This window comes from Euprymna scolopes, chromosome 25 (assembly GCF_053919585.1).
Source record: "Euprymna scolopes isolate OS-2025 chromosome 25, ASM5391958v1, whole genome shotgun sequence".
Taxonomy (NCBI): Eukaryota; Metazoa; Mollusca; class Cephalopoda; order Sepiida; family Sepiolidae; genus Euprymna; species Euprymna scolopes.
This window is the reverse complement of record NC_136506.1, coordinates 51611278-51628638: the sequence shown is the minus strand read 5'-3', so window position 1 is coordinate 51628638 and position 17361 is coordinate 51611278. Positions and strand designations below refer to the sequence as shown.

Here is a 17361-nt window from a genome sequence, read left to right as displayed (position 1 = left end):
ATTCTTCTCAAGCGCTTTCCATCGGTGCATTCGATAGTCGTCAGGAGCGATTGTTGTTGTTGTGATTTACTTTATTGAGGCTTGGTGTATTTATAGTTAGTTTTTTTTTATTGGTTATAAAGGTGGGTGCATGATGATTTGAGGTTTTTATCGTGGAGTGTTAGGTGTTGTTTTATAGCGCCATTGTCTGCTCAGTGGTAGGTTAGACATCGGGAGAGTGTTGTTATGGGGTGGCCTATGTATGAGTTATATGAGTTTTTAGATATAATATAGATTTTACACACACACATACACACACATACATATGTATGTATGTATGTATGTATGTATGTATGTATGTGTGTATACAGCAGGTCAGCCCGGATTTGCTCAGGCCCTATGTACTGTTCATAACCTGTTCTACGTGTGAATACACTTTATGTAAGATTTCAAATGTTTAAACTAAAAATTTGTCTGAGTAATTTCGTAGAGACTGGAGAGGTAAATTTTTTGACTTTGACCCAAATTTTGACCCCTTAACATTTATTATTTTGGTTTCAAATCAAAATACAAAGTTTTATCCATGTCCAAGTTACCTACATCTTAAATTTAAAGTCTTTAGATCCAAAATTGGCGGAGGTGTTTTAGCAGAATCTGCAAAGGTCAACTCTTTCAACTTTGACCTTTTAGCAGCCAAATTTTTGCCCCCAAACTGATTAAAATGCGTGCCGCATGCCTGAATATCCGTTATATATAAATTCCAAACGTTTAGATCCAAAATTGGCTGGGTAGTTTGCTAGACACCGCAAAGGTAAAATCTTTTGAACTTAGGCCCCTTGGCAGCTCACATTTTCGACCAAAACCGATTAAAAAGCTTGCGCTATCTCTGAATACCCTTTATGTAAAATTTCAAATGTTTAAACTAGAAATTGGCTAAGTAATTTGGTAGAGACTGCAGAGGTCAATTTTTTTTGCTTTGACCCCTATTATGGGACCTTACCATTTATTATTTGGGGCTCAAATACAAATTCAAAAGTTAGATCCGTGCCCAAGTAACCTATATTTTAAATTTCAAGTGTTTAGACCCAAAATTGGCGGAGGAGTTGTGTAGAGTTTTCAAAGGTAAAATCGTTGAACTTTGACCCCTTCTTTACAGCCAGATTTCTGGGCGAAAATCAGATTTTCCCAAATCTCTATACTCCTTAAATCAAATCTCGAGTGACAGAGTTATTTTGTAGAGAAATGTACACAGACACGCACACACACAGACATTTTTACTTGTAAGTGGACCATCTAATTTAATCCGCCATACAGTGACCACATCAAAAATAATATTCCGACAGAATTTGACCAAATTATTGATAAGGATGTACACTAAGCAAAATAATTAATAAAAATACAGTTAATTTTTCTGTCTCAGCTTCACCTTACTTTAACAAAAATTATAATAAATTTAGACAATGCAAAATTGAATAAAATCAGGAAATATGGGGATAAGGAAACCTAAGAACAACATATGATGAAACGCGGAATATTCTGTGTAGTTTTATTGCCATATATATTTTACAACTTACTATATATATATATATATATATATATATATATATATATATATATATATATATATTAGGAAAAATGAATGAGAGTGATCTCCCTTGGATAAAATAACTGTAATATATACAAATAAAATAGAATGTTTAATGGTAGACAGAAAAAGAAATACATTCCAAATATATTGTAGTTTTAATACGAAGCAATATAAATTGATAATAATATACAATAAGGAATAAATGGAGAAAATAGATTTAAGGAAGTAAATTAAATAAAATGCATAAAAATAAATATTACAAGTACGAATCTACAGCCATTACATTATTGACATACAACCAAGTAAAAAAACATCCCAATGATATTGTTGTTTAAAAAAAAACAAAATAATTTAAATTAATAATACATAATTATCATTAAATGGAGAAAATAAGTTTATAGATGTACATTATATTAAATAAAATGAAAAAAAGGAATAATTATGAATACGAAAGTACGGCTGACAGGTAAAAATAAATTAAAAAACAAATGAAAAGATGGAGACCTCAACAACAACAACAAAAACGACAACATTTACAACCTTCGATATCATAGATATGATTTTGACTGTTTGTGACGGTAAAAATTGTGCTTGAATAGTTTGTTTTCTTTGGTACTCCTGCAGTATTTTACCCACTGATTTCACGATCTTAGCCGAGCGCTGACGAACGCTTTCGGCGTTAACGCCGACGAAAGCCGAGAATTCGGAGCTACGGTGCAAGAACGCTAAAAGTATGTGAATAGCAACAACATTACAAGGAAAAGATATTACACACACACAACAAAATGGATAAAATTAATACAAAAAATTTGGATAAAATAAATCACAAACACTTACCGTAAGTTTTTTTAAAGTAAAATAAATTTATTTTGTTGAATTTTTTTTTTTTTGGTTCACTTTGTTTTCCGATAGCTTTTTTTTTGGAGGCGGGGGTAAGCAACAGTAATAAACACTTCAATGTTTTTTTTTTTTGTTTTTGTTTTTTTACAAAACGTTATTAAACAGTAACAACAATGTTTTTTTTTCAGTAATGTTTGTAGGGGGGGGAACACAACAATCACTGTTTATCTTTAGTTCCGACTGAAAGATTTTCTACTGACTGTAGAGGCAAAGTAGGGAGCAAAGGGTTTTCAGAGGATGTGGAAAGAAGCTCCTTCCCAACCGGGTAGCCTTCCGCGATTTGATTTATTATGGAGACAAAAGGGTTGTGTCCAAATTTTTGTCTCCACATAAATTCGCATAAGTATGTTTCCAACAGCTCCCGGTTGGTACCGCATTCTCGCTTGTTTCTCTGTTTGGCTTCTTTCCACATCCTCTCGACGTGATTTGTGGTCGCCTTCGTAATTGGATCCACGAAATGGAGACTATGATTTACAGTTAGATGTGAAAACCCTTCGCTCCCTACTCTGTTATAGGCTCTCCAACAGTCGGACACGACCGTTGTCCCCGGCAAGATATATTTTTTAATTATTGGAAGGAGGGTTTCAGCGTTTCTATTAGGTACCGTTACCAAGAAACCCTCCTTCTCAGCGGGGTCATAGCCGCCGAAAACCCAGATTGGTTCGACGAGTCTGCCGACGTTATGTTTGCGTCGGTTGAAGACAGACTTGTCTATCTCCACTGTGTGGCCTGGGCCTCCGATCTGCCTAGGATGCCTGCGTAAATAATCTAGGCAGACGTCCCGTAGGAAGTTCTTCCAGTCGGTTATAGTATGAGATGAGGATATCCCACATTCCCGGCGGACGTTATTCTCTGTAGCCAACTCAAAAGCCCACAGATATATCAATTTTATTATCACTTTTATGGTCAGCTTGGAGGCCATGAAAAACGTCCCATGTCGCAGCGAAATCCATTTTCTACAACGCGTATTCCTACACCCTCACGCAAAGCCGTCTTTTACTTGGTCCCTTTTTTTTAATTCGCACTGTGTCTGGCGTTTTGGGCAGGCGACCGATGTAGGAATTAATCTTCTCTCCTGGCAAAACTCGACGACGGCTTCAGTGGAGTGCAAGGTTGTTTCCAGCAGTCCTAGGTTCATTTTTGTTTTCCGATAGCGATGAAAAGAAAGGCTGTGTATTTTTACTTTGAAACAATAAAATAACTGAAATGAAACGCTATGTGTGTAATTCCAATGAAAATTATCCGTCTGCTGCGCGTTCGTTTGAAGCGCCCTGATTGGCTGATAGAGTATCGTACCGCTCGCCATGTTCCGGCGTTTTCCGACGGATGTCGATCAACGCTCGGCTAAGATCGTGAAATCGGTGGGTAAAATACTGCAGGAGTACCTTTTCTTTAAAGAACTAGCATTTAAGCCCGAGTGTTTGGATGTGTATGTTGAGTAAAAAATTTAAAAAAAGTGGTAGTAGGAAGGCAGGCTCGAACCCATACCGCAAAGGAGGAAAAGAACGGGGTAAAAAAATTGACGCCTATGCTCTTACGACCACCGCCAAACCAGAACTGACATTTTTTAAAATTTAGGCTAGACAATCGAAAGGAGAGGATGACTTAAAAAATATAGGCGAAAAAGGCGACCCCCCTGTAGAAAAGTGTCAAGTTTAAGATGAAGATATTAATATTTTTAGCCAAGTTTTCGATATTTGTCGTCTGAAAGGTCGAACTTAAAAACTATACTGATCTTGAGAAAATCCGTCGCCTCTGTCGAAAGTGTTTGGCAGACATGCAAACATACATACATACACACATTTATATATTGGTAACTAAAAATGTTCGACCCAAACCGATGAAAAAGCTTGCCCTATCTCTGAATACGCTTTATGTAAAATTTCAATTGAATTATTGCGAAGGAAAATGTACACAGACACACATACAGACATACACACAAACGCGTTCACTTTAATAGATATATAGACTAGCACGGCGTTGCCCGGGTGTTTGGAGGTGTATGTTGAGCAAAAAAACAAAAAAAAAAGGTCAATTTTTTAAAATTTGACCCCCTATTATGACCCATTAACATTTATTGTTTTGGGCTCAAATCAAGTTAATAAGTTAGATCCATCTCAAAAGAACCTATATCTAAAATTTCAAGTGTTTAGACCCAAACTTGTCGGAGGAGTTTGGTAGAGTTCTTAAAAGTCAAATCGTTGAACTTTGATCACTTAATAGCCATATTTCTGGCCAAAAACGGATTAAAAAGATTTTCCCAAATCTTAGTACCTGGTATATCAGATTTAGAGTCAGCAGACAGAAAATTGAGTTATTGCGTTGGAAAATTTACACAGACAGACACACACGCACACAGACACCTTCACTTTTATTGACTAAACAAAAATATATACGTATAGATAAATATATATGGAAACAAGTTTCTACGCAAATATTATGCAAGTATAAATCATGTAGAATATCTGCATGAATATAATTACACGCAATAGTTAACTAATGATCATCCCATCAGAAAACCGAAAAAACTAATAGGGAATTAATTAAAATGAATGTTTAAAAGAATATGCAAATTAGTTGGATCTTTTGCCAGTGAATGTAATTCTACGCCCCATATATAATAATGTTGTATTTTCTTTTTAAATAAATAGAAAAGAAAGTTTTTATATGAGTATCATAACACACAAAAGAAAAACGAATTTATAGGAGTATAGATAGATAGATTGTCTGAAGAGTTTGCTACATTCCAAAATATTTTTACTCTTTGTTAAAGATTTCTAACGAAAATCTGCAATATATATTCTTATGAGAAAATAAAAGAACGCGTGTTTTCAAAAATTGTGAATTAAACTTATATATATATATATATATATATATATATATATATATATATATATATATATATATATATATATATATATATATCGTAGTTCGGGGTATTTGCGCTAACAAAAAAAAAGTGCTCTTTATATGCGCGGTTACCCTGGACTTGGCGCAATTACCGCAAACTACAGTATATATATATATATATATATATATATATATATATATATATATATATATATATATATGCATGTATATATATATATATGCATGTGTGTGTATATATATATATTTATATATATGCTCTTTACCGTTTATATATGTATATATATGCTGTATATATATATATATATATATATATATATATATATATATATATATATATATATATATATGGGTGTCCGGCGTTGCCCGGGTGTTTGGAGGTGTGTATTGAGCAAAAAAAAGGAAGGTAGGCTCGAACTCGTACCGCGAAGCAGAAAAAGAACGGGGAAAAAACGTGACGTCTTTGCTGTTACAGCCATCTCCAAATCGGAAGTGACGTAGGTTTAAATAAGGGTAGCCAACCGAAAAGAGGGGATGACTTTCGAAAATATCGGTGAAAGAAGCGACCCCTCCCTGTGGTAAAGTACCCAGTTGAGGGTGAAGAAATTAATGTTTTTAGCCAATTTTTCGGTGTTCGTCGTCTGAAAGGCCAAGCTTAAAAACTATTCGGATCTAGTAAAAATCCGTCGCCATTGTTGAAAGTTTTATGCAGACATGCAAACATACATACATACATTTATATATTGGTAGCTCAAATTGTCGACCTAAACCGATTAAAAAGCTTGCCTTATCTCTGAATACCTTTTTTGTAAAATTTCTAATGTTTAGACCAGAAATTGTCTGAGTAATTTGGTAGTAACCGCAGAGGTCAAATGCATTTTTAACTTTGACCCCCATTATGACCCTTAAAATTTATTGTTTTGGCCTCAAATCAAGTTATTAATTTAGATCCTAGTCTAAGAAATCTATATCTACAATTTTAAATGTTTATACCCAAAAATGGCGTTGGAGTTTGGTAGAGTTCTCAAAGTTTGACCCTTAACAGCCAAATTCCTGGCCGAAAACTGATTACAAAGATATTCCAAAATCTCAATACCCTGTATATCAAATTTCGAGTCCGTAGACTGAAAATCGATAGAGTTATTGTGTAGGGAAATATACACAGACAGACAGACACTTTCACTTATATATATATATATATATATATATATATATATATATATATATATATATATTCATGCTGTTTATTGAAAAGACTTCAGCAAAGTGCTCGATTATAAAGTAAAAATCAATATAAGAGCATAATATTTATTTTAAATTATACAGTTTAGAAAGACATCAATTTCGTTGGTTTCAATTTGAAATAACAAGTAAATTTTATCATATAATCTTGATCAAACTTGGAAACTGTTGAATGTGTAATGGTTTTAACTTGAAAATATTGCTGACGTCGGATCTCTTGTATTCATCTGAAATAATCGCGAAAACATAATAATATGCTAACATAAATTTTTGTTTCCTAGTAACAAGTAAAGTAGGACCAATTCTAACTCATTCTCAATTGTTTTCTTTAATGCTGCATATTATAATCCACTGACTTAGAGTTTTGTCATCGTATATTCTATATTACTTCTTCAACTACGTCAAGATGAAAAACTTGACGATAAATTATTTTTAAAAAAATATGAAAAAGAAATTTCAAAACTAAAATTCTAATGTAGAATAACATCGAGGTTTACTGATCGATAACATAATAACTTTGTTTAACAAGTGTTCAAAATTAAGTATAGGTGATCGATAAACTGTCTGATGAAAGGGGATATTTGAGATTTCGTTATACTTTTGCGTTTTTATCTTTATGTAGACAACTGAGTGATCAGAAGATCCTAGCGGTGACAGAACTAAACGTAGATTCCATGAACAAAGCTTTTTTATTAGAACTGCACGCCTGTGGAATTGTCTTCCGTTTTCCTGCTTTCCGGCTGACTACAATATGGTTGTCTTTAAGTCTAACGTAAATAAGTTCTTGATGAGCCGTTCCATATAAGTTATCAAATTTAACAAATTTTCATTACTAATGATTATTATATTGTCCAATTTCTACTGTACACTCTTTAACCCTTATCCTTGAGTGGCCTCTTGGCCTTGATAATGTGTTGATACCTATGAATAAAAAAGAAAACGTCCAATGTGTACAAGTTCTAATTGAATCGTCCCCCTAAGTAATCCAAGTTACAAAATTCCCACTGCTTACTATGCTAAAATCACAATGACTAATGTATACCTATTAACCCTTATTCTCGAGTGGCCTCTGGGCATTGATAAGTGGTGACACCCATGTAAAAAAAAAAGAACTGAGTATGAGCAAAGTTCGGGGCATATTGTTAGGAGATTTGCAAATTATTCTTCAGCATCGAGCAGGAGCAAAAAGATCCCGTTTGTTTGAGTAGACTATCAATTCAACGTTGTGAGCATTGAAATCTCTAAAGCTTGCCCACAGTGAAATTGACATTTAATAATGAAAAAGTGCTCAATATCCTTATTGTAGCACTGTTCCCAAACGAAATTACATTTCTTCTATTTATAATTTGTAGGCCCGGGCAACACCGGATTCCCAATTAGAGAATGTATGTAAATATGATAATTATACCATAAAGCATAATTATAGAATGGATGTCATTATAAGTAAACAATAACGCATTATTTCAAAACATATGTCATTATGATATACAACAAAATACTTATGAAACATATATGTAAATATGATAAGTACACAATAAAGCTTGATTATAGAATATATGTAATTATGATAAATACACAATAAATCATGATTGTGTATTTTTCATAAGTATAAAAACATGATTTTAGAATGTATGTAATTATGATAAGTATACAATAAAGCATGATTTTAGAATGTGTGTAAGTACAATAAATAATATTTATGAAATGTCTGTATGATATGTACACGATAAAGCATGATTATAAAATGTATATAATTATGATAAATACTCAATAAAGCATGCTTATGAAATGTATGTATGATTTGTATACCATAAAGAATGATTATGAAATGTCTCTAATTACGATAAGTATATAAAAGCCTAATTATAGAGATATGTAATTGTGATAAGTGTACAATAAAGCATGTTTATAGAATTATGTAATTATGATAAATATACAATAACGCAGGGTTATAGAATGTAAGTATAAGTATACAATAACACATAATATCAAATGTATGTAAGTATTATAAATATACAATTAAGCATAATAATAGAAGGTATGTAAGTATGATAAACATACAATAACGCATGATTATAGAATGTATGTAATTATGATAAGTATACAATACAGCATGATTATGAAATGCATATAATTATTATGAGTACAAAATAAAGCAGGATTATAGAATTATGTAAGTTTGATAAATATACAATTACGCATGGTTGTAGAATGTAAGTATAAGTATACAATAACGCACAATTATAAAATGTATGTAAGTATTATAAGTGTAGAATGAAGCATGATTATAGAATGTATGTAAATATGATAAATATACAATACAACATTATTATAAAATGTGTGAAATTATGATCAGTATACAATAAAGCATGACTATGAAATGTATGTAAGTTTGATAAGTATGTTTTTACATGGTAGTCACCACTTATCAAGGCCCGGAGGCCACTCGTGGATAAGAGTTATTGCGTGTACAATAAAGCATGATTATAGAATGTTAGTAAATATGAGATGTATACAATAAAGCAATTTCTTACAAACGTATCATACTCTAATCTAAGCCACATGCTTTCTGCTTAAAAAAGAAGTTTTTTTTTCAGACGTACGTAAATGGTACCTATACACTTGAAACGAACGTCCGAATAAGCACCACTCAAAATGGTAAATGAGCTAATTATTAAAATCGTAGCACACGACGGGTTTTATGCAAATGGTCAGCTATTGAAGATCCAGATCTGTTACTAAGAACGTCCGTTGGTAGGTAGGTACGATTTATGGTTTTGTGTAGATATGTATTGTTAGACTCTACCACTTATTATTAATTTTGTTCCACCCACGTAGTCACCATTGCAACTGCATTTTAATTGATAAATTACATGATTGTTGTGGTGAGAGTGTGGTAGAACATTTTTCGAGAAGATGCCAATAACAATTTCGTAAAGAACACGTACGCTAGAAGCAAAATTGAACTGATTTGCTTGGCGAATTTCTCACTAATTCTAACGATAGAATATAAATCGAACAGTTAGCCATCGTATTTATTTCGAGAGATGTTATTTGTTTTCGATGACTGCCCTAATACTATCAAGAAGGTAAACCCTTTGAATAAAATATCAGTGATCGTTTTTAATTCTTCATCTATTATCATAAAGGCATGATGTGTAAGTGTCCAAATTAAATTAATCTTTCGTTTTGTAGGGCAAAACTAACTCCAACGCGTTTCCAACTCTGTAAACGTGGGTTTACGACATATTTATGTAAGTTAACTCGATGGAGTACATCAAAGAAAGCTAAAGTAGAGTTACATTCTTCTTCATAAATGGTTAAATGCTTACAAGAAAAACAGAACATGAAAATAGAAAAGAAAATATATTAACAAGAACAAAGGGAAAGCTGTTTGTCTAGCCAACGAACAAGCTTTGTTAATTCGATGGATCTAGACCTCTGCATTCATGCCTTGTCGATCGGTATTTATTGTATCTAGATCAGTTAGTTCGTAGGTAACGCAAATAATTCCGACACAACACCCTTAAGAAATACTGATACTCCGAAGGTGTATCAGTATTTCAGTTTGGGTAGATCATGAGTGAATCCGTAAATTTCTTTTTTTTTCTCCCAGACCGTCATGGTTCTGGTGTGATTCATAATACTTACAGTAATAATTTCCTGTATGAATTTGTAATACCTTAAGTATAATGCTTTGCAGTTGTTTTCTTTTTTTTCAGAGAAAAAATGTTCGCGGAAGAGAATTGCTTTGAACTACTTGCTTTTTGTGATAGACAAATATAAAATAAAAAGAAACAAAATTCTGTATCTATTTTTAGTGACAAACTTGCTGACGATTAAACTTTGCAGAATAGTTGAATGTTCGTAGCATACGGGTGTATGTGCCGTTTAGCTTTTTTCCAATCTATTCGTGAGCGTCCAGAAAAAATGGGAATTATTATAATTGAATGTAAGTAGGAGTAACCTAACATTCGTTACTATTAATGCACTGGACGATAATAAACTATACCAATTAAATAACAGATTAGCACTTTGTCTAAACTCTGATAAAGGACGAGATTATACACATGGAAATACAGTACAATATATATATATAAAAAATGTGAAAAATGGAATATATTCCTCCGATCTAACTAATAACTGAATTGAAATAGCGTGTTACAAAATTGAAACTCATATTAAGTTTTACTATGAAGGTAATTAAAGCAAAAAATGTATAATTAATAAAATAAAATTACATATTAGTAGATCAGTAGTATTTGAAATAACCATAATTAATGTTAACTACATTAAATTGAATTAATATTTACAATGGATAGTTTGAACGGTGTATAGTTAACCTTGTAGTAAGCTCCTGACCTATTCATAGTAATAATAGTAAACACGTTACATAATTAACCAAAAGGAATTAATTACAATTATTAAGCAAGAAAAGAAAATAGACTTTTAAAAATAAGTAACTAGTAATGAGTTAGAAAGAAAATATCGAAAATTAAAGTTTCAACTTATAAAGCAGTTTCAAACGATAAATAGTTGTAAGCAAATTTTTACGATGCTTTGAATTAGTAGTTTTAAATTTGAAATAGTTTAAATAAAACCTATATGCTAGTTTGATTGATGAAAACTAATGTTAGTTAAATTGAATTATGAAAATTTCTGCAGGCATTATATTAAACCCATTAATTATTTATATTATTAAATTATAGCAAAAAAAAACAAACAAACAAACAAAAAAACAGGCAATAAAATTCGATACTCGTATAGACGTTAAAGTGATGAAAATGCAATGTACTTTATAAAATGTTTATAATTTTTGCATGGCATATTGCATATATGTTGTGGATAAGAAGTTAATACCGTCATATTAATAAAAGAGTCCAGTTTATAGGCTGTAGAAATTAAAAAAAAATTTCCATGCATTAGTGAGCTGTTCAGTTGTGCAAGTTATAAATAATGAACGATTACATACTTACACGCCAATGTTGGGCCGAAACAGTTTACGCAAGTTGTTACTAATAAAAACCTGACATTTTGTAAATAAACAACTAAAGTAGTAATTTTAAGCCATGTTTTTGCCTCTTATATTGCCCTACAAAGCTATAGAAATGAGAACTTTGTGATATATATTTATGTGTAAATACTATAAAAAATAGTCAAATTATATATATATATATATATATATATATATATATTTTTTTTTTTTGTATAATATATACAGGAATTTACATTTATATCGGTAGTCGGTACCGACGGTTTCAAGCCCGGTAGTTGAGGACTGCTCTTAATGTCCGCCTCAGGCTCTTTTCAGCCGACTCTCATCTGTCTTTAACCGGAACCGGAACTCTATATATGCACACCATACTTTTTATTTATTTATTATATCCTTTATTTCTTTTATTTTATTTTGTATTTTTTTATTTTTTATCTTTTTATTTCTTAATTTTATTTTTTTTTATTTCTTTATTTTTTTTGTATGTTACTTTAATCAGGTAATAAATTTGAAGCAATAAATTAAAAAGTATGGGATGATGCCTTCTATATTATTATTTTTCTTTAAGCATCCCCCCCCTATCATTCAGTTTAAGTCTCGTTTAAAAGCGTTTTAAAAGTTCATTTTGAAGTTATGTCTAATCTCGTTTAAAAATAGGGTGATAAAATTTAGATTGAAATAGACCTAGGAAGTGCCTAGGGGATGGTATATACTAATCTTTAAGTATCGCTTTTAACGTTTAAGATTTATTTTAAAATAATCTCTAGTTTCGTTTTAATTACGGTAATAATATTTAGTTAAAATAGACTTAAAATGTGTAAAAATATGGCATACGTTTATATTTAAGTATCGTTTCACGTTTAAAATTATTTAAAACGTTATTTTAAAATTATATGTAATTTCGTTTTAAAAACGGTAATAAATCTTAGATTGAAATAGGTCTAAACGGTGTCAAAAATAGGCGTTTTTATAATTAAGTATATTAAGTATAACATGATCTCGCTCTATTAAAAGTTTAGTTATAGACACACGTCAAAATATTTTATTTTATATTATTGTAGATCTTATCACCCATTTAAACGAGATCTAGAGAGAATTTTTAAGTTTAAAATTTTAAATGTTTTAAAACGTGTTTTTAAATAGAGCGAGATAAATAAATAAATAAAAATTATGGTGTGCATATATAGAGTTCCGGTTCCGGTTAAAGACAGATGAGAGTCGGCTGAAGAGAGCCTGAGGCGGACATTAAGAGCAGTCCTCAACCACCGGGCTTGAAACGGTCGGTACCGACTACCGATATAAATGTAAATTCCTGTATATATTATACAAAAAAATATATTGCTCTTATTTCGAGAAAGGTTTTTCCCTAATAAGAGAGCACTGTATGGGATTTATTTTTCTACAAAAAAGTACATATATATATATATATATATATATATATATATATATATATATATATAAACATTGAATTGATAAGATTTGTCACTATATCTGTCAAATTTAGTTGTAACGATGTAATGTGTAAGATGGGGTATTCATGAACTCAGTTGTGAGACCAACAATGCCCAACATTTTAATAGCTTTCTATGAGAAACAATTACTATCTGAACGCATACAACTTTTAGTCTATTTTCCATATGTAGACGATATATTTTGCATGGTTAAAGATGAAACAGAGGCAAATAATTTTTTCTCCTTATTGAATAGCATGCATCTCACGTAAAAGTATACTTATGAAGGAGTATTTGACTTGATGCAACAAAAACTACATCGAGGAATCGTTCATCAATATATCGTAAACCCATTTTGACATAATAGTATACACGCTGAGATTCGTTTTGCTATACTAAAACGAAAGATTAATTTAATTTGGACTTTAACACATTGTAACCTTACGTAAATATATGAAGAATTGGAACCGATCAACTAGTCTCCCTTTTTCCCCAGTTTTTTTTAAATTATGAATATCAAAACAAGTCTTCACTTATTAATTGCACCCCCCGTATATATATATATATATTTATATATATATATATATATATATATATATATATATATATATATATATACACACACACACACACACACACACACACACATATATATATATGAACTTATTAAAGTTATTAAAATAAATAATATACTGGTGTAACTCTTTAGAATATATCTCTCAAAATTTATAATAATCCCTGCATTTTTTATTACATTTTCACCCCAAACAAGGCACATTGCCACTTTGGTGTAAGGGGCTACTATCAGGGAATAAACTACGGGGGGTACTATATGGGGAGTTGGGCAGGAAGATGTCGGTTCACATTACACTTAAAATTCTGCGTGTCAGTACCGTTGGGGAAGGAGGGAGCGGAAGGGAATTCCAAAGTCTAGCAGTTCTGGGGAAGAAACTACTGGAGTAGAAGGCTCTCTTAAATCTAGGGATCTCTACTGTGACTTCAGTAAATTCTCTCTTAACTGTCGCTTTTTCTTTCTTACAGTTACTTCTGGCTTCTATATACTTCTGTCTGTTATAACTGGACTTATGTCGGTTAAATCTGCGGTGGGACGTGAGTTAAGATGTATATTCAATGTAGATACAAGTAACGGCATTTTTGATATGAAGTACAATACAGTACAGGTATAATTGGAAGCAAATTATAAGCTATCGCGTATTCAGTATGTATAATTAAGTAAGTAGATATATGGGCAGATTTCCAGTAAATGCGAATATATGGAAGTTGTAGGTATTAAGTATGTTTCTACTTCTAATTCAGCTTTCATTTAAGAATCAAGAAGATTTATTTTGCATTAAAGAGTATCGATTCAGTGCAAAACTAAGGAAGAGACAGCTATTGCTATGTAATGTAAATCCAAGTACGGACTATAGCATTAGTTTAAGAGGTTACCCTGCACACACGCTTACCTACATAACTATATCTATAATATAAAGCTGGACGTCTGTGTGTGTGTTTGGTCACGTATAGGCTCCTATATGGTTGACTATTTTAAAAAATTGATTACATATAATGATAGAAGATGTATCGAGGATCAGGAATGGGTATGTTTGATCTGGCAGAACGGTGGTTCATAAAAATTGTGGGGTCTGCGTTCGTGCCTGGTCCTCAAAGTATGGAAATAAAAAATAAAAAAAAGCGTTTACAAGGGTTTTTGATATAGATGTATGTAAGAATACTTTGATAAGTATGTTTCAACTTAAATAGGGATGTTATAATAAAATTGTGGGGTCTGCGTTCGCGCCTGTACTCCATGGAAATATGGCACACACTTTAACAAAGATTTTCATATCTATTTGCGTAAGTATACTTTGATAATTATGTTTCAGTTTGAAGAAATATGGTATAATAAAATTATTGCGTGTTCGTTCGCGTCTGACCTCCATAGAATGTAAATATGTCACAAAGTTTAACAAAGTTTTTTTAAAAAGGGTGAGGGTCCACAATAACACCTTAACTTTAGTCTTAATTCACGTCAGCTTTTATTTTTTTGAGTTGAAGCATACTGTGTCGAATAAATTAAATAATAAAAAAAAAGTTTTCTTTACAAACTACTTAAAAATACAAACCAATGAACTTTTCTACCATAAAAGTAACATTTATTGACTATCGTAACATTTTTTAATAATATATTTATATTATTATATATATAACATTCTTTTCCTTGTAAGAAAGCATCATTTTGTTGATCACTCTTGGCTTTGAATGGAAACAAAGAAAACATATATTTTCGCGAAAATTATCTTCACTTTCATCATATTTTGCTTAGGGTATACATATATGTATATGTGTTAATATTATATATTTATATATTAATAAAACAGCACAACTATATATATATATATATATATATATATATATATATATATATATATATATATATATATATATATATAAGGAATGAAAAAATACCAGCGGTGGTTGACGTTATGTTATGAGAAAAATAGAAAAAAAAACGAATGAAATTATTAAAAAATCAACGTTTCGTCCTTATTTCAGAGGACATCTTCAGGATAATTGAAATAAAAAATAAAAATGTAAGAAAAGAAAAAGTCATAGATCGTACGAAACAGACAGTTCTTGAATCCTACCCATGTCGGGAAGGACAAACAAATGTGTGCGTACGGGGACATTTGTTTGTCCTTCCCGACATGGGTAGGATTCAAGAACTGTCTTTTTCGTACGATCTATGACTTTTTCTTTTCTTACATTTTTATGTCATCAAATTATGGAGAAGAGTATGTGTCGGAATTTTAAGAAATGCCGTCAAGTTATGCAGATTTTTTAAAGAAATTTTAATTATAGTGGAGAATAAAATGCAATTTGGCTGAATTATCTCGAGAAAGTCATCGCTCTAAACGATAAGCAAAATATTTCTGTTCACGAAATAAATGTTACTCACTTTTTGAGAAATCATTATATTTTTATATATAGAGAAAAAATTTAAAAAAAATCAGAATTAGGTGAAAAATTTCTGAGAAATTAACCTAATTTCAATGTTGAAGTTTACATCGTAGACTAAATCTGCTCAGTGGAACGACTCAAGAAGAAATCGATCATAGAAAAGCACATATGTTGTACGATGCAATTAGTATCGACTGTCTGCTTGGCGATTGATCTGGCAATATCATAAAGTTTACCTGATAAGGAGATGTAGGGTGAGTCCCAAGATGATAGCAAATATAATACAATGTAATGATAGCAAATATAATACAATGTAATGACGGCAAATATAATGTAATGACGGCAAATATAATATACGTAAAGCTTATGAGCTTATCCGCAATGTTTTATTCCGCATAGGAATATATTAACTAATTTAGCTTGGCAACTGGGCCCTCGGTAAAATCACTAAATAAATAAAACCCAATGCAAAATATATATCAGATGGAAAAGAAAGTTCCTGCAGTTTTTCATCTTTAAATCCAGATGAACATATTTTTTTTATCAACATAAGCATCATCAGAATCAACACGCTTTTGCTAATACAAAACAAGTGTATTTATGCAAGGTATGTAAAAAATATTGCGTTCTGGTGGCAATGAAGTCACAGAAGGCGTTTTTGATATTGTTTAGGTTTTTGAAGCATTCCTCACGCAAAAAGTTGTCGAATTAGTAATATCAAATACCCATAACCGTATCCGATGAGATAAAAATGCTTTCTTTTATTTTTTCTATCATGAAGCCTCGATGTAAATAGATTAGTATATTTAAGCCACGAATCGCCATATTGTTTGAATGCTCAGTATGTGGTGCACGAATAAACTATCATTTGTTGGCATTTATCAAGATCGTCAGTATAATGGGCGTGACTACTGATACCACGACCTCCATTAAACACCAGCATCAGTTCTTATCAGTGATGGGTGTCTCTTCTGCCTCCTCGTTCTCCTTCTTTAGATAAGGTCAGTAGACACAGAACGACGGCACAGCATTCAATTGCTTCATCTCTTCACATAATGATATTAATGCTTTTGCTTTACTTGTATCGTTGTTATATTTTATCCCTCACATATTCTTGACAATTATTCTCATCTTGGATGTTGTTAGAGGTGAATCTCCAACAATTTGATTGATATCCTACCAGATTCTCAAATCATAATCTGAATGTCATCACCATGTTTTCTGATGGCACATCCATTTATTTGCCATAATATATATCTCTGCCCGCATTGTAATTGTGGCAACATGAGTAAGTTTGTAGGAACATTTCTCCCATAATAGACTCGTAGAACTTTATTGCCATTTCATGGCGAGTAATACGACGTGAATTTTTTTATTCG

The 17361-nt window shown here is 31.5% G+C and overlaps 2 protein-coding genes across 2 annotated transcripts in view; both read right to left on the bottom strand.

Annotated features, from left to right (window-relative positions):
* LOC145247348 (vasoactive intestinal polypeptide receptor-like) overlaps positions 1–17361 on the bottom strand; it is a 489053-nt gene that overhangs the window by 294620 nt on the left and 177072 nt on the right. The gene's annotated exons all lie outside the window — the stretch shown is intronic.
* Positions 2625–3389, bottom strand: LOC145247131 (uncharacterized). The gene has a single exon (XM_080108776.1). It carries the CDS (start codon positions 3387–3389, stop codon positions 2625–2627), a length of 765 nt encoding a protein of 254 aa, XP_079964902.1.

Coding starts and splice junctions, on each gene's coding strand:
- LOC145247131 (XM_080108776.1), bottom strand. CDS start 3,389: ATGGCCTCCAAGCTGACCATAAAAGTGATAATAAAATTGATATATCTG.